The sequence below is a fragment of the Ursus arctos genome, unplaced genomic scaffold (assembly GCF_023065955.2).
Source record: "Ursus arctos isolate Adak ecotype North America unplaced genomic scaffold, UrsArc2.0 scaffold_20, whole genome shotgun sequence".
NCBI lineage: Eukaryota > Metazoa > Chordata > Mammalia > Carnivora > Ursidae > Ursus > Ursus arctos.
Genome location: NW_026622875.1, coordinates 55,738,420 through 55,757,674, shown reverse-complemented (window position 1 = coordinate 55,757,674; position 19,255 = coordinate 55,738,420). Strand labels below are relative to the sequence as shown.

General features: G+C 39.7%; 1 protein-coding gene across 5 annotated transcripts in view; it reads left to right on the top strand.

Annotated features, from left to right (window-relative positions):
• The window catches only part of ANO10 (anoctamin 10), a 226,192-nt gene that overhangs the window by 77,632 nt on the left and 129,305 nt on the right, over positions 1-19,255 (top strand). Inside the window, exon 12 of one of the 5 annotated variants that reach the window (XM_048216256.2) lies at positions 10,817-16,117. The exons of the other annotated variants lie outside the window; for them this stretch is intronic. Coding sequence (XP_048072213.1) covers positions 10,817-10,984 — 168 coding nt within the window. The 3' untranslated portion in view covers positions 10,985-16,117. Of the gene's footprint in view, positions 1-10,816; positions 16,118-19,255 lie in introns of those variants that run through there. 5 annotated transcript variants of the gene reach the window in all.

The window sequence follows — 19,255 nt, the reverse complement described above, 5'->3', positions numbered from 1 at the left end:
GTCCACTTCCAGCTGGACCCTGGGACAGTGGATGAGGGGGAGGCCCGTCCTGCAGGAAGCTGCCTCCACCCTTTGTCTCTGCACACTGGGGTGTGTCTAGGCCCACAGATGGTGCCCTGTAGCGACTGTGCTGCTCCTGACCTTCACTGTTGCTTCAGCTGCGTTGCTCTCGTGAGCACGTGCGCAGGTGAACAGTTCTGAGAACAGTAGCGGGTATTCGGTTGGGCGTTTCAGTTAGTGGGAGAAAGAACTGACGACAAGTGTTCCTTCTCAGCCCTTCTTTTTGTTTTACACATGTAACTTTCAATCAAGTTATCGGAGAAGCTGTTCTCTCCCATATACATATACACCTTTTCATAAGGAGAATGGTAACCTGCCTCATTTTCCCTCTGGCTTGGTATCTGATGGTATCATTTGGTACAATTGTATTTTTGTTGTTAGCTGACAGCATGGAAATTACAAAGGTATTTCCTTACAGAAATAATGATCTTCTCTGTGTAAATGTTTTACTCTTTGAATAGTAGTGCATTTACGTGGTTCGAACTTGAAAGGTTCAAAAATGTGATAAAAATCCCTCTACTTCTGTCACCCAGTCAACAAATTCTCTTTCATGGGGGCAGTCAATGTGCTAGGATCCTTACATCTGCTTCCTGGGATAGTTAATGTGCAGATAAACAAATATATATGAGAATAATGATTTAAGGGCAGAATTTAGTGAATTCATTTTACATCTAGTTGTTTAGTACAGATAATGCTGTTGGCAATTTTTAAAAAATTTATGTAAAATTTTTTTGTGTCCTACATGAGATGACCTCATGCTGTTGAGCTTTAGAATTTATGACTTGAGTGGTATTTTACAAGGCAGTTTTGACCTTTTCAGGATAATAGAAGTTCCTTCATTTTGAGTAGGTGATGGGTTGAAAGATAATGAATGAGTTGGCATGCTTGTAATTTTAGGTTTGGATCTGTTTCACCTACAGGTTAGGAAAAACAAAAGCTGCTTATTAATAACAAATATTTTGTCCTGCTTGTCATCAAGGGTAGTACCAAGATTGGGTTGGGGCCAAAGCAAAGGAGCAGTCTATTTGTGTATTTGTCATAATTTTTTAATAAGAGTGAATTTCTTTAAAACTGCTTCTAAGGCCAAAAGCTTGTTTAAGCAGGTAATCGCGCAGCTCTGAGAAGAGAATCCATTGTAGTAGTGTCATTCAATGAAAATGCCCTGGGTTAGGGAGTTTTTGAAGTTGCTTTTTTAAAAAATAAGGTTCATAAAATTTAAATAAATGTGAAATAGATATACTCTTTGACCCTGAAATTCTACTTGAAGTTATTTATCCTCATGAGAGAGAAATTTGGGATGGACTTGTAGTTTTCAGCCCATTTCTCACTCTCATTTACTACTGCATATCTTTCTCCCTAGCCCTCCATATCCCTTGGCTTTCTTCTCCTCGCCACTTCTCATTGCCCTCCTCTGAAATGTATCACTGCCTCTTTTCTGCTGACAACCCCTACTTTAGGCTTCTTTCTTGTTTCTCTGACTGCTTCCTTGAGGTCTGGGGCTGTGTCCTGGGCTTGGAGCACCGGAGCTTTACTGAGCCCCTCTTGGCATAGAGACCACAAAGGCAGAGAGAAAAGGGAACATCTGTCTGGCATGGAACGGAACAACTAAATCCCTAATCAGAGAATAATGTCTTTGGAGCAGGGCACGCATTTTATGTGCATTCTTGCTAGGACTGAAAAAGGAACTGAGCCCGCATAAACCTTACTCTATCACTGTGTCTTTGAATGCTTGGGTCGGTGATCCTTGGATGTTTTGGAGGAATTGTTTTGGTTGTTCTGTGTTGTTTTACACTTTCATGGGAAAAAAACATTAAAATAAAGTGAATTAAAATTAATTTTGTTTAGAATGACTATAAAGACATAGCATGAGGGATTTTGCAGGGTGGTGAAACTGTTCAGTACCCTCAGTATGGTGGTGGCCATGCAAATCTATGCATTTGTTGAAATTCATGAAACTACAAAAAAAATGTCGGCTTTACTGTATGATATAAAATAAAATTTATAAACAAAATTACTTGAAGAATTTCATGTATCCCTGCAAATAGCGATACATCTGTGGATGTCATTAATTAAGGTATCACTATTATACTGAATGAACTGTTATATGCCCCATTATAAATATTGGGATTTCCAAGAACCTAGTCAGATTATTTCCCAGTCTACATCAACCTCTCCCACCTCTTACATACCTGCCTGTATTTTCATACTTAGTATAAAATCAGTTCTAAATTGAATGAGGATAACAAGTCAGAGGTAATAGCTGATGGTTTCCTTTATTTTTTCTAAATCCTTAAGAAGAATTTTGAGCCATTTTGTATGGGAAGTTTAAGCAAAGGCAAGACATTTGCAACCATAAAAGCATCAGTTACTATTGCCTCTTTATTTAGAGAGAGGGAATTCTCATCCCTTTGACTGTCAGACCTTTAGTCTCCTCTTTGCATTATTAATATTGCTGTGGAAATTATTGAGACTTTAATCCAGGCTGCCTGTGATTCTGCCCTTCTCCTTGCTGGAAAGATACATTTGATGTCACACGTGGGACTGCCAGATGATTCATAGGGTACTAGTTGAAGACATATCCATGGAGACTCTCAGTGATGAGGATCTCTATTTAGTGGGCAGAACATCACTGGATTTATGACAGTGCTGTCAGCTCTTTGATTATGGTTTTAATTACCACCTAAACCACAGAATTGTGAGATCACATGTTGTGTTCTTATTTCAAGACCTGCTATTAGTATTTTTAAAGCAATTACGAAGCAGAACTATAATATGGTAACAATTTCATACATTAAAATATTAATGCAAGAAAAAAATTCTGCCATAGACATCAGAAAGAAGATAATTTTTAAAGATTTTATTTATTTATTTATTTATTTATTTATTTATTTATTTGAAGGAATGCATGTGTGTGGGTGGGGGGAGGGGCAGAGAGGGAGGGAGACAGACAAGCAGACTCTGCACTGAGTGGAGCCCAATGTGGGCCTCGATCCCACAATCCTGAGATCACAACCCTAGCCGAAATCAAGAGTTGGACGCTTAACCAACTGAGCCACTCATGTGCCCCAAAAAGAAGATATTTTTGTTTGAGCCATAAGAAGAGGCCCTTGTTTTATGTTCATTCTTGTAAAACAATTTGGGAAAACTAGAATAATCTACAAATCTAAGATTAAAGTGAAGTAGATCGTGGTGAATTCTATGGGTAAGGAGTAAGCCAGGATTTGTATTTTTAAAGAAGGTTAAAAATATTTCTCCAAAGTAAAATGGAGTTTGCTTTTAAAATGTATGTCGGTTCTTGAGAATCTGTCATTTTGCTGTGTCTTCTGAATAGTTGAATATTATTTAAACAGCATGTGAATGTAGTCAAAAGTTAGAATACCTGTACTTGTGACCTTAGACTACTTTTTTTGTCTTCTTGCCTGGAGTTTATTAATAGTATTACACATATAGGTTTTACTTTAGAGAATATTCAGATTTTCCTTTTTAGATACATACATGCCATTTAAGTTTGAGGCTTTTTCTGTCACTTGACATAGGATCAGGCCTTTACATGTTCCATGTGTGCTTGAGAAAAAAAATAGGCCCTTTATTATATTCATGTAATGTTATCAGTGTCTGTATCTGTTTCTCTGTAAGCTCCACCATAGTAAGCATATTGTTTAGGTCTCCTAAATTATTGCTTTTTGTCCACTCATCTTGATTTAAGAGTAGTGTTAAAGTCTTCTGCTAAATACTGTGCTCCTATTACAAAGCATCTATTTAGTTTCTGGTTTGTGAATGTAATTGCTATGTTACTTGGTGCATAGAGATTTGTAACTGCTGTATTTTCATTTTGAATTGTGACCTTTAACATTATAAAAATATTTCTTTGTCATTTTTAATGTCTTTTGACCTAAATTTTATTGTCTGATATTAGAATTATATCCCCTCCTTTCTATTTTTCTGTTTTTCTCTAGTATACCATTATTTTTAGCTTCCCTGAATCACTTTCATTGAGGTGTGTCTCTTGTCTATAGCATAGGATTTAGTTTTCTTCTGAAAGACAGTTTGAAATATTTTACTTTTAATTGATATGTTAAGCCCATTTGCATTAATTGAGATGCTGTTGTGTTTGGTCTCAACTTTGTTATGTTATTTTATGTTACATATTCTATGTATTATGTTCTATTTACTGTGTTTTTTCTCTATATGGTGTATACTTTCTTTTTGTGTGGAGGTGTTTAGGAAGGTTTGTTTCGTACCTTTATAGTTATAACTCCTATAATATCCTTAATTCTCTTTCCCTTTACTTAGATTTCTACTATTTGGCTTGTCAGTTTTCAAAAACATCCTTGATTATGTGTTATCTGTTTGACAGTTCATTAATGTACTTTCCTTTCTTCTTTCGCCTCTCATTATTTCAGTTGTATTATTTCTACGTTGTCAAAATATTCAGCATATGCATGTATCCTTTTCAGTCCTAGGAAGCAGTTAAATCTCTCTGGTGCTTGCCATCAGTCACTCTGTCAAAGTTTCTCTGGTTACTCGCCTCTTTTTTTCATGAAACTTGTTCTCTAGTACAGTAGTTCTCCAACAATAATGGGCATGTGAATCATTTGGACCTCTTGGGTAGCGCCTACATTCTCATGCCTTACATACTTCCAGATGATGCCATTGCTGTGCCAATGAACCCTACTTTGAGTAGCAAAAGATTCCTCAAGTAGAGTTTTTAAGTTCTTGAATATTTAAGACTATTCTATAACAGCAATATTTGAAGGACAACTTAGCTGTATACAAATATTTTAGTTCAGTTTTCTTAAAATTTCTTGAAAATGCTACTGCATGTTGTCTTGGTTTACTGCTGTCAAACTTTGATGTCAGTCTGACTTTCCTCTTTTAAGAGTGACTCAGTCATTTTTCTTTGAGGTCCAGGGGTTTATTATTGCTTTTTATGTTAATCTTTAAAATCTAATAATTTTATAGGTGGATGTATGTGTCAAAGTTGCCTGGTCCAGACCACAGATACACAGTAGGCCCTTTCAAATGTAGTTTCAGGTCTTCTTTTATTTCTGGAACATTTTCTTTTTCTTTCTTTTTTTTTTTTTTTTAAGATTTTATTTATTTATTTGACAGAGAGGCAGCAAGAGAGGGAACACAAGCAGGGGGAGTGGGAGAGGGAGAAGCAGGCTTCCCACTGAGCAGGGAGCCCGATGTAGGGCTCGATCCCAGAATGCCGGGATCATGACCTGAGCCGAAGGCAGACACTTAATGACTGAGCCACCCAGGCGCCCCTGGAACATTTTCTTGAATTATATTTTTTAATATTAATTGCATCCTCTTGTTTTGTTTTTCTTCAGGGTCTTCGGTTGTATGTATGTTGGATCTTCTTGATCATTTTATTTCACTTTGACATCTCTATTTTATTTTTGTCATCTTGGCTTTTCAGTCCTTTCTTTCATGTCCCTTATTTTCATTTCCATCTATTCTCCCTTAGCTACTTTGCGGTTTAGTCTTCATTTCTAAGGTGATTTTGTCTTTTTCTTTGATTCTTTGCTGGGTTGTTACTCTCATTTCACGTCTTCCTGTTTGTTGGTTTGTTTGATATTTCTATTCTGAATTTTTAGATTTCTTACTTGGAGGTTTTCTTTCAGATTTGCAAATGCTTAATTTAATTCAGGTTTGAATCTTCAGTTATAACTTTCATCTGGTTTCTGTTTTGTTTTGTTGGTTTTTTGGGGGTTTTTTAATCTTTTTTTTTTTTATTTTGTTGGTGAGCAAACCCCAAAACTGAAACCCCTTGATTCTCAATGTCTGTTTTATTCTCCTAGTAACTCTGTACAGATGCTATTGCTGTTTTTCTGTTCATTTTGAAATGAATGATTTTCCTGGGCTAGCTTTACTATTTCAAGTTGGCAAGGGTAAGATTTACTCAGTGGTTTCCTTAGCTCCATAGTTCACAGTGCTCCCTTCTTCTGGAATGGCAAAAATGCTGTATCTTTTTTTCCCCTTTTTCTTTGACTAAGCATTTTTTTTTAATTGAGGTACAATTGACATATAACATTATATTAGTTTCAGGTGCATAACATAATTATTTGATGTTGTGTATATTGTGAAATGATCACTACAGTTAGTCTAATTAACATCCAACACCATATAGTTACAAAATTTTTTTTCTCATGATGAGAACTTCTTTTTTTTAATTTTTTTTTATTATATTATGTTAGTCACCATACAGTACATCCCCGGTTTCTGATGTAAAGTTCGATGATTCATTAGTTGTGTATAACTCATGATGAGAACTTTTAAGATTTACTCTGTTAGCAGCTTTCAAATATTCAATACAGTATTAACTATAGTCATGGTGCTGTATGTTACATCCCCATGACTTATTTATTTTATAACTGAAAGTTTGTACCTTTTGATGCTCTCACCCATTTCACAGGGACACTGAAGTTGGTTCCATATCTCAGCTATTGTAAGTAATGCTGGGTACATATGTCTTTTCAAGTTAGTGTTTTCCTTTTCTTCAAATATATACCCAGAAATAGAATTGCTGAATCATATAGTAGTTCTATTTTTAATTTTTTGTGGAACCTCCATACTGTTTTCCATAGTGGCTGCACCAATTAACATTTCCACCAGCAGCACACAAGGTTCCCTTTTCTCCGCATCCTTGCCAACACCTGTCATTTCTTGTCTCTTTAATAGTAGTCATTCGAACTGGTGTGAGGTAACATCTCATTGTGGTTTTGATTTGCCAAAAAATACCGTTTCTTTAATGAGTACCTTCTTTGTGGTGAGAAGTGTGAGTATTGCTCTGGTTTGTGCAGGACCATAATTTCTACATTTTACTTTCTTCTTTTCCATAATCATCAGCCTCCATGAGATACCTGATCCTTCTGTGTAATTCTTTCCCCCAGAAATGATGCCTTCCTAAGACTACAATCTCTAGTTCTATTCATTTTCAAGCTCTGTCCTTTTGATTTTCCAGGAAACCTCTGATCCACCTATCCAAGACCTGTTTTCAGTAGTTACAGTGGAAATTTCTTTTTCTGTGGGTGATTTTATTTGTTGTCCAACACTCCTATTACTCTATTTTCCTCTCTACTTTTTTTCAAAGTTTCTTTTTTTTTTAATGTTTTTTTATTATATTATGTTAGTCACCATACAGTACATCCCCGGTTTCCGAAATAAAGTTCGATGATTCATTAGTTGCGTATAACAACCAATTCACCATGCAATATGTGCCCTCCTTACTACCCATCACTGGTCTATCCCATTCCCCCACCCCCCTCCCCTCTGAGGGCCTCAGTTTGTTTCTCATAGTCCATATCTCTCATGTTTCATTCCCCCTTCTGATTACCCCCCCTTTCTTTATCCCTCTCTTCCCCTACCGATCTTCCTAGTTCTTATGTTTGATAAATGAGAGAAATCATATGATAATTGTCTTTCTCTGCTTGACTTATTTCACATAGCATTATCTCCTCCAATGCCGTCCATGTTGCAGCAAATGTTGAGAATTCATTCTTTCTGATAGCTGAGTAATATTCCATTGTATATATGGACCACAACTTCTTAATCCAGTCATCTGTTGCAGGGCATCTCGGCTCCTTCCACGATTTAGCTGTTGTGGACAATGCTGCTCTGAACATTGGGGTGCATATGGCCCTTCTCTTCACTATGTCTATATCTTTGGGGTAAACACCCAGTAGTGCAATGGCTGGGTCATAGGGTAGCTCAATTTCTAACTTTTTAAGGGACCTCCACACTGTTTTCCAGAGTGGCTGTACCAACTTGCATTCCCACCAACAATGTAGGAGGGATCCCCTTTCTCCACATCCTCTCCAACAATTGTTGTTTCTTGCCTTGTCTATTTTTGCCATTCTAACTGGCATAAGGTGGTATCTTAGTGTGGTTTTGATTTGAATTTCCCTGATGGCTAATGATTTTGAACATCTTTTCATGTGTCTCGTAGCCATTTGTATGTCTTCATTGGAAAAGTGTCTGTGTTCACATCTTATGCCCATTTTATGATTTGTTTATTTGTTTCTCGAGTATTGAGTTTGAGAAGTTCCTTATAGATCTTGGATACCAGTCTTTTATCTGTAGTGTCATTTGCAAATATATTCTCCCATTCCGTGGGCTGCCTCTTAGTTTTTTTGACTTTTTCCTTAGCTGTGCAGAAGCTTTTTATCTTGATGAAGTCCCATAAGTTCATTTTATCTTTTGTTTCTCTTGCCTTTGGAGATGTATCATGAAAAAGGTTGCTTTGGCCGATGTCGTAGAGATTGCTGCCTATGTTCTCCTCTAGAATTTTGATGGATTCCTGTCTCACATCGAGGTCTTTCATCCATTTGGAGTTTATTTTTGTGTGTGGTGTGAGAGATTGGTCAAGTTTCATTCTTTTGCATGTAGCTGTCCAATTTTCCCAGCACCATTTATTGAAGAGACTGTCTTTTTTCCACTGTATGTTTTTTCCTGCTTTATCAAGGATTAGTTACCCAAGGAGCTGAGGGTCCATTTCTGGGTTCTCTGTCTATTTCTGATGGTGGGGTGTTGAGATCCCTTACTATTAATGTATTTTTATCTATATGTCTCTTTATTCTGGTTAAGCGTTGGCTTGTGTATCTTCCTGGTCCCCTGTGGGGGGCATATATATTTATAATTGTCATATCCACTTGTTGGATACATCCTTTAATAATAATATAGTGCCCTTCTGTGTCTCTAACTATAGTCTTTAGTTTAAAATCCAATCTATCTGGTGTGAGAATTGCTACCCCAGCTTTCTTTTGAGGTCCATTGGTGTGAAAGATGGTACTCCATCCCTTTACTTTCATTCCGAGTGTATCTGTGGGTTCAAATTGAGTCTCTTGTAGACAGCAAATGGATGGGTCATTTCTTTTTATCCAATCTGCAACCTTGTGGCGTTTATGGGAGCATTTAAGCCATTCACATTGAGACTGAATACTGAGAGATATGATTTTAATGATGCCATGTTGCCAGTAAAGTCTTTGTTTGTATTGGTTGTGACTTTCTGTTCTGTATCTCTTGGGGCCTTTTTACCTTTATAGAACCCCCCGTAATACCTCCTGTAGGGCTGGTTTCGTGGTTACGAAATTAGTTAATGACTGGCGATTCTGGAATATCTTTATTTCTCCATCAATTCTGAATGACAGCCTTGCTGGATAAAGAATCCTTGGCTGCATGTTTTTCTCTGAAAGAGTTTTAAAAATGCCCCCCCCACCCCTTTCTCTCATTGCAGGTCTGTGTAGACAGGTCTGACGTAATTCTGATGCCTTTGCCTTGGTACGTGAGAAATTTCTTTGCCCTGGCCACTTTCAATCCTGTATCCTTGGATCTAATATTTGCGAATTGCACTATGACATGACGTGGCGTATGTTTGTCGTGGTTGAGCTTGGGAGGGGTCCTCTCTGCCTCTTGGACACGAATGTTTGTTTCCCTTGCTCGATTAGGGAAGTTTTCAGCTACAATTTGTTCAAATATTTCTTCTAGACCTCTGTTTTTCTCCACCTCCTCAGGGATGTCAATGATTCTGACATTGGATTGTTTCATTGAGTCAGTAATCTCCCGTAACCTACATTCATGGGTGTGGATTTTTTTAAGTCCAGCTTCTATTTTTGTTTTTCTTCTACTAACCCATCTTCCAATTCGCTAATACGTTCCTCTGCCTCATTCACCCTGGCCGTCAGAGCCTCTAGTTTTGCCTGCATTTGGCTCATAGAATTTTTAATTTCTGCCAGATTCGCTCTCATTTCTGCCCTTAGAGATTCTATATTATCATTAACATTTTCGTTAATACTTTTTTCAAGTCTACACATCATCTTGATCATTGTTACTCTGAATTCCATTTCTGATAGTTTGGTTACATCCATATCCATTAGTTCTGTGGCAGAGGCCACAGACTCATTGTCTTTTGTTTGCTGGGGGGGACTTCTCCTTCTCGTCGTTCTGATAAGGAGAGGTTGCGGGGTTGTCCAGAGCCCAAATTATTGACCAGGACCCAAGCCGTGCACCCTTGTTTTATAGGGATCTTAGGGATGTGGGCTTCTTTAAAGATTTTATTTATTTATGTGGCAGAGAGACAACCAGGGAGAGATGGAACACAAGCAGGGGAGTGGGAGAAGAGCAGGCTCCCAGAGGAGGAGCCCGATGAGGGACTCCTTTCCGGAACGCCGGGATCAGGTCCTGAGGCGAAGACAGGCGCTTAATGACTGCGCCACCGAGGCGCCCGGGTTGTGGGCTTCTTGATTTTTCAGCCTGCCTTCTGGGGGAGAGGCCTGCCGAGCCGATACTCAGACAACCCTGTTTAGGTTGTGTCCCCTGGGAGGGGAGATGGGGATGGGCACACTGTGAGCCGGTATTTCCAGGCTTTTGTTCTCTGGCGGCTTTCCCTGGCGGTTTGCTGTGCCTCTTCTGAGAGTCAGAGCAGCAGTAGCCGAATCTCAGCCTCTGTCACAGAACAGAGGGATCGCGGACCGTTCTCCACTGATGTTCTGGCCACTTTAACTCTGTTTCTGTTGGTGCTGCTCAACCCTGCAGCGTCCCGGGATGTGCGCCCCACACCCGGCGTCCCAGCCCTCACTTCCAGGGCCGGTGCATCTCTGTCCTTTGTGTTTCTAACACCGCCAGCCACCGGCCGCCCCGCGCGCTCCCGGAGCTCCCGGTCTCAGTCTGGATCCAGTGAGCGCACCGGAGTTCCGTGAGAAGTCTGGTGGCACGCGCTCCCCGCTCACGGTCCCTGTCTGTTTTCTCGCAGGTGCTGGTCTGCGAGTCCGCCCGCTCCCCCGTGCAGGTGGCTGCTGCTTCCCGGCGCCCGAACGTGGCGGCTCCCTCTCCCTTCCGTTTATCTTCCGATATCTGTGAGCGGTTTCACGGCTCCCTGCTTCGTACCTCAATACTCAGCGCTGGAGATGTTCATTTGTAGAGATCCAGATGTATCTTCCTGCATCTCAGGCTGATTCCGTGGGTGTTCAGGATGGTCTGGTACCTATCCAGCTTGACTCAGGGGACCGGTTGAAAAAGGGGTCCCCTACTCCTCCGCCATCGTAACTCCTCTCTTCAAAGTTTCTGACTTGACTCCCGACATAGATATGGGCTCTAGAGCTGGTGTTACTGGATTTGGGTGTTGATTTCCCTATTTTCATGTAACCTGAAGCTGATGCATTCCCTAGCTCCTACTTATGTTGTAGTCATAAATAACGGATACCTTCATTTGTTTGCTCCTTGTTGATCTGTTTTGTTTTGTTTGAGGATGTATTGAGAGATTTGAATTTAGGTAGCTCCTTTAACATATAAAACCCCAGAATTCTGTAATAGTATTTTTGTATCTGGAAAAAAAAATGAGTTTATTTTGGTATTTTCAGGCAGTTGTAATATATGATGTTCATTTATGAATGGAAGAAGAATAGTTCATCTTCTGTTTAGCTTATACCATATATTATATTACTTGGATTATCATTATACTTATTCTAATTTATACCTAGTTCACTACAAAATCCATTCTTGTCAACATAATAGTAAACCTCTAATATGTTATCTATAAGGGGCATGCTGGGCATGTTGTAATATTTTAATTGGATAGAGGCATTTTGAAATTCAGAATTTATAAATACATAACCATTGAACAAAATATGAAAACTTTTCCCAGAAACTTGTTACACATAAATCTGTGATTTAAATCATTTGTAACTTTGTCCCGCGTTATCAAAGAGCGGCATAGTGTGTGTGTGTGTGTGTGTGTGTGTGTGTGTGTCTTATATCTGTTGTATGTGCCAGTATGTGCAGTTGAAGTCAGTTAAGTTTGAAATTATTTTAGACCCTAAGAGAATTTTAAGGGACCTCTACTGTTACTTCTTAAAGTAGGGCTGAAATAAGGAGATAGGTGCTATATTCTGTAATATTTATAGGATATTTTAAAACTATTAAAAATATTTTAGGGAACTTGTTATTGAAGAGTCAAATACATATAAATACTGGTGATGGGTGTCAAGCTCAATGAAGTTTCAAGAAGTGAACATATCCGTGAGACCTTCTTGCCCTTCCAGTCAGTGCCAACCAAAAGTAGTCATTTTACTGACTTCTGTGGCCCCTTAGTTTTGCAAACTCTTTTTAAAATTTTGTATAGATTGTATCATACACTATGCTCTCTCAATACATTTTTTTTCAGTAATCTCAGTCTGTTGAAATTTTTTCTGACTGTGCTGCTTTTTTATACAGTTTTTTTCTCTGACGTGTTAATTAATCATTTGGTATCGCTGTGTTGACACGCAGGCTGACACTTGGTCGTGGCTGGCGGTGAGCTGCAGTACTACACAGATGCACTGTCCCAGCATTATCAAAGTGATCATAAATATTACATCGCTAAGTCCAGTGAGAAATTCTCAAGATGGTGGCTAATTAGAGAGATTAATAAAATATGGATATATTTAAAGATGTGGTGACAGAAGAGGACAATTAGTATGTTGCTAATTCTGAAAGTGAGTCTAAAATGAGAAAGATAATTCTGCAGTCCATATGTTAGTCATACCCCTGACTAAAGAGATAAGTTGGCAGTCTTTTTTAAGCTTCCTCATTTTCATCATTTGATTGGTTTTAGTTCCCTCAATGTGCTGATTTCAATGACTTTTTTACTTAATACTTTCTAAGTATATTATGTGTTTTTGCTGGAGTACATTGAGTGTTGTCATTTGAAAATAGATGTGATCGCTCTGTTGCAAAACAAACAAATAAATCCAAAGCAGAGAGATGATGCTGGCACGTTATGACAGTAGCAGATCCTTGGATTTGGTGGGATTGGTTCCCAGAAAACCTGAGGTTTGAAGTCACCAGTCTCCATTAGATTCCTCATAAATTGCTAGCATTTTGATATTGAAAACAGAAGAAGAGTTTGCCATGGACAGGAGCAAATTTGGAAACTGGGCCTCTGCTGGTCCTAACTGCATCAACCCCCCCCCCCCCACCACCACCACTCAGGTTTATTTTAAGAATTTAGGAAGAGAAGCAAAGAGTGACAAACATCTTTCTCTACTTAATAATTCTATTCCCTTTTTTTAATGTTTTTTTTATTATATTATGTTAGTCACCATACAGTACAGCCCTGGTTTCTGATGTAAAGTTCGATGATTCATTAGTTGCGAATGACACCCAGTGCACCATGCGATACGTGCCCTCCTTACCACCCACCAATAATTCTATTCCCTTACATTGCTTCCTCCGTGCTGAATGTGGCTAGAGTGTTCTGTGGTGTTGGAGAAGGGAAGTGCACTGGCCCCGACCTTGAGTGTGCGTGCCCCTCCCCTCCACCAGGCATGTTCACCTAGCAGATACCTGGGGACTGACTGTACCTTGTTCTGGGTCCTGAGCAGAAGCAGGCTTCGTCCCTGGCCTCTTGGAGCTTCATCTAGTGTGGACACAGAGCACCAAGTAGTCACACAGAGAGATATAAAATGGCTGGACTGTATAGAAGAACTCAGCCTCCTCGGGAGTTAGGAGGTATTTTTGAGGAGTGACCACTGTCATGGAGCCTGGAGGGAGGCGCTAGGGACAGAGCTCTTGGGGCAGAGAGGAAGGTGGTCCTGCTGAAGGAGTGTGGAGTCTCTGGGGCAATTCTCTCCTTAAAAGCCTTTAGGCTCGCCACCATTTTCAGGATTGAAATCCAGATTTAGTTTTGCAGTCCATTTGTGAAATCATGCAGCTCTTTCCCACTGCTCTCCTTCCCACACTTTAATAATACCCAGATCCTTGATGCTCCTCCAAAGGACGGAGCTCTTGCTTGCTTGGTAATTTAGGTGTACTGCTTCCTCTGCTGAGAACCTTTGTCAGGCATAGTTAGCTTAAATTGCTAATTTGCAAATTCGTTTGCCTAAAGACATGGTGCAGTGAATGCAAGTCATTCGTTTTGATATTTGAGCATCTAAATCCCCTTCTGTGTCCACAGAATCTCTGACCTTGTAAGGCAGAGTCCACCACCACCCCTCAGCTCCCCAGAAGCAGGCAATGCCAGGTGCTCCCTTTCTAGCCTTCCTTGCTTCTCGGGCATGGACATGGGCACATGATCTGTATTCACAAAGTCATAACCTTGCCCTGCAAACTTTGGACTAGAAGTGAGTGGTCCCAGCAAGCTGGTACTGTGCAGGATCCAGTCTGGTGAGGGACGCTGTGGCAGTGGCTGCTGTCAAGGGTGTCAGGTCTCTGTCTGCAGCTATGGCCCTGGCATCCTTACTAGATAAACTCCGTGCTTGATTTTGGACACTGCTGCTGTCTGGGTGACTGCTAAGCCTGGTTCTTTAGACCTTTTAGAGGGTATGCGAGCTGCCTGGTTATCTTTTAGCAAACCCCTTATTTGTCCAAGTAAAACAGAATTGGTGTTTGTAGTTTGCAAAGAAGAACCCTGTTTGACTCAAGTAGATTCTAGTGTCAGTACTTTCAAGGGCAGAGAGAAGAATGTAATTGTCTATTTAACTGCAATGACATACCCCCCTAATGCATAAGAATTGTGCATTAGTCACAATACTTATCAAGAGGAGCTTCTGCTATGTATATCAATGATGTGATTCAAGTCACAAAGCTTTCCCAAGAAAAGAACACCAAAACATTGCTATGATAGTAAAGATGGTAAAAATGCGGGTATAGTAAGAGCTGTGGGCCTTTTATTACATTTTCTATTGTTGGTAAAATATAAACAACAAAATTTGCCATTTTGACCATTTTAACTGTACAATGGAGTGACATTAATTACATTCACTGTGTCGCACAGCCATCACCATTAAGCATTAACTCCCCAGACCCCTCTTACCCAATCCCTCCTAACCTCTACTTTCTATTTCTGTGAAGTTGCCTATCCTAGATATTTCATGTAAGTGACTCATAGAATTGTTTGTCCTTTCGTGTCTGGCCTCCTTCACTTACCATAGTGTTTTCAGGGTTCTTCTGTGTGTAGCATGTGTCAGAACTTTGTTCCTTTTTCTATCCGAATGATATTGCATTGTATGGATAGACTGCATTTTGTTTATCCATTTATATGTTAATGGACATTTGGGTTGTTTCCACCTTTTGGCTATTTTAATATAATTGTAAATAATGCTGCAGTGAACATTGGCATATGGTTATTTGTTGGAGTCCCTACTTTCAGTTCTTTTGGGTATACATCTAGGAGTGGAATTGCTGAATCATATAGTAATTCTACATTAAATTTTCTGAGGAACCACCAAACTGTTTTCCCTATGGCTGCATGATTTTACATTCCCACCAGCAGTGCACAAAGATACCAATTTCTCCATATCCTGGTCAACACTTATTTTCTGGGTTTGTTGTTGTTTTAATTATAGCCGTCCTAGTGGGTGTGAAGTGGTATCTCACTGTGGTTTTGCTTTGCATTTCCCCAATGCCTAGTGATGGTGAGCACCTTCTCGTGTGTGGAGCTTCTCTACTCTCTCATTTGTGCCAAGAGCATCTGGGTTAGTTAAGTGATGTTTCACTCCGTAACTGGCATTTTTCCTAGAAGTGAGCAAACAGAGCTTCTTTAACATGTATCATTTTATCACCAGGCCCAGCTCTTAAACATAAGGCTTCTCTGTAAATAGTGGTAAAGCCTCGACAGTTAGCAGCGTTCCAAAAATCATCCCTTTTCTTCAACCCAATAAAGGGCATCTACACAAAACCTCCAGCAAACGTCATGTTTACTGGTGAAAGACTGAAAACTTTCTCACAAAGATCAGGAACAAGACAAAGATGCCTACTCCTGGTACTTGCCATTTTTAGTCAACATTTCCCTGTAATTTCTAGGCAAGGCAGTTAGGCAAGAAAATGAAATAAAAGGCATCTAGATTGGAAAGGAAGAAGTGAAACACACCATCTCTGTTTGCAGATGACACAATTTAGCAAATAGAAAATGCTAAGGAATGAACTAAAAAACTATTAGAACTAATAAATGAGTTCAGCAGGGTTGCAGAAGACAAACAGTACACAAAAAGGAATTGTATTTGTATACAGGAGTAATGAGCAATCAAAAAATGGAATTAACACAGTTCCATTTACAATAATATCAAAAAGAATAAAATGAAGACTTTATACTGTTAAGATGGCAGTACTCCCCAGACTGATCTACAGATCCGACATGATCCCTATTAAAATCCCGACTAATATATTTGCAGAAATTGGTCCTAAATTTCATATGGAAATGCAAAGGACCCAGAATAACTGAAAGAATCTTGAAAAAGAAGAATAATGTATGAGGACTCATATGTCCCAATTTCAAAACTTACTTCAAAGCTACAGTCATCAAGACTGTGTGGTACTGGTATAAGAATGGATATATAGATCAGTGGAATAGAATTGAAAGTTCAGAAATAAACACTCACATTTATGGTCAGTTGATCTTTTTTTTTTTTTTTTTCTTTTTTTTTTGGCAAGAGTGCCAAGACAGTTGCGAGGGAAAGAATAGTCTTTTCAACAAATCCTGCTGGAACAACTGAATATCCACATGGAAAAGAATGAGGCTTAACTCCCCACACCATGTACAAAAATCAACTTAAGATGAATCAGTGACCTAAATGTAAGACCTGAGTTTGAGGTGGGTGTGAGGCAGGGACATGCAGGTTGGCAAGAGGGAGGGTTTAATGGACCAGGCCTGGAAGGTCATTTCTATTCACATTCTGCTGTCTATGGAAATCAGCCACAGCTATTGGGAGACCATGTGGCCACTGGGAGCCTGGGGAAATATGTTCCAGCTCTGTGTCCAAAGGAAAGAAAAAATTTGCTTAGGTGAATAGCTGGCATCTTTGTTACAAGGAGGTTGCCATTGGTTATCCTGGGCCTTTGCAGTTCTGAAATTCTGTTCTTTACTAGCTCTTCCTCGTTGAGTCTTATAGTTGTAAGAACTGAGAAGAAGTGAGAATGCTAACACTGAATGACCTTTTCCTTGGACTTAGAAAAAAGAGGAAAGTTCAGCCAACAAAGTTTTTCACAGCAATCCTGTTTGCAAAAAATATATTCTGTGGTCTTATAAACCTGTTTGCCAAGGCATGATGCTGGCTTGAAACCATGATGATCTCCACTCATTTCTGGCCTGTTTCCTTGTGTGCTGAAAAGATAATCATTGTCTTAAATTGTGCTGTGGAAGCTACATGAAGCTTTTGAAGATGAATGAACACTTCTTTATAGGAAACAAACAAACCAGTAAAATGAAAACCAAATGTGTGCGTTAGATCCCATGCATCAAAGATTCTCTGGAATGGCCATCAGAAAGTTGGACATCTCTTCATTAGGAACAGAGGGTCCTCACCTCAGTGGCAGGATTGTGGGAGTTAATTTGCTTAACCATCTAAGTCAGAGTCCCTCAAGAGCATCTATCTGTTTAGTGAGTTTGGTATATATATTGTCAATTGAAGAAGAAGTCATACTTCAGCTTTGAGCTTGTAATCTAATTATAATACGCTCTGTGGATATTACAGAGATGGAAGGAAGAGCAAAAGAGAAACAGAATACAAGAGGCATTATAAGCAAGGCACAGTACTGTTCATTTTTAAGAACCTGCATTCTGCAGTGTCTTAAGGGATCTTGCCTAGATATATGATAGAATCCTGAGCTTCTCTGTTATTTCCCTCACCCTGCAGCATAAGTTGGGTTTCAAATGTAGTTAATATTCATGCTTTTTATTTGAGTTCTATCCCTAAGCTAAATGTTGCATTAAAAAAAAAAAAATATTGGGGCGCCTGGGTGGCACAGCGGTTAAGCGTCTGCCTTCGGCTCAGGGCGTGATCCTGGCGTTATGGGATCGAGCCCCACATCAGGCTCCTCCGCTATGAGCCTGCTTCTTCCTCTCCCACTCCCCTGCTTGTGTTTCCTCTCTCGCTGGCTGTCTCTATCTCTGTCGAATAAATAAATAAAATCTTAAAAAAAAAAAAAAACTATTACGGAAAGACTATAAACCAGTACTGGTTGAAGTGTGGTCTGCAGACTGTTGTTGGTCCACAGAGTGTTTGATACCGGTCAACAGTGACATTAGCATGGAAGCAGGGCATAAGCATTTCGAAATGTCTAAGGCAGTTTGACATTGGTGTGACATTTAAGCATGTGGTCAGTGGTCTCATGTTGTTGAACAAGACCAAGCAGAGTAGTGTGTGACTTGCATGTTGCACAAGCTCATTTTAGTCACCTGTAGTATGTATTAGTCTGCTTCGATTGCATAACAAAATACCACAGACTGGGTGGCTGTTTAAACAACAAAAAGTAGTTCTCACAGTTCTGGAGGCTGGAAGTTCAAGATCAGGGTGTCATCAGAGTAGACTCCGTTCCGAGGCCTCTTCCCTTGGCTTGTAGGTGGCCGCCATCTTGTTATGTGCTCACATGACCTCTTCTTTGTGTACGTTCAGAGGAAGGGAGAGAGAGAGCTCTTTGGGAGCTCTTCCTATAAGGACACTAGTCCTGTCACATCAGGGCCCCACCCTTATAGCCTCATTTAATCCTAATTATGCCTTGGTCAACCCTGTCTCCAGGTTATGGCCACAGTGGGGGTTAGGGCCTCAACATATGAATTTGGGTGGTACACAGTTCTGTTCACAGTAGGGCCATAAGTAGGTCCATAATGGACTAGGAATTTAAAACATTGGTCCTTCACCACAGATAGTTTAAGAAGCTGTGCTGTAGACATAAAGGGGGCTAATTAACTTAATTACAAGTATATATTACTAATATCAAAGCAGGAAACAATTTGCTGTAGTTTTTTAACATCTGAGTATTTTTGAAGTTAATGTATCTTGATTTTCAATAAAATTGTTTGTGTGAAATGTTGACCCTTTGGAAGAGATCAGTTTAAAGACTGGAAAAGATGTATTAGGTGGTTAATTCCTAAAGAGGCCTGGGCTTAAGCTGGATATAATTACTGTATGGTAGCTGCTCTTGTAGAGTACTGTCTTGTCTGTGCAGCGGACTCATAAATCTTTGCCTCCGTCTGCTGGCTCTGCCTTTCTAGCTGCCTGAGGACACCTCCGCATGGCCATTTTGTAGGCACCGCCATCTCAGCCACTTAGAAGAGAGCACAGCATCCTCCCAGGGGCCCTACCTTGTGCTTCCTTCTTTCTCTGGCTTTCTATTGAAACACATGGGATCGCTGTCTTCGTGGTAACTCACTTTGAAACCATGGAACATGTTTGCTTTCCTCTTTGCCTTTAGATATTTCTTTTGTCTTCCACCTACT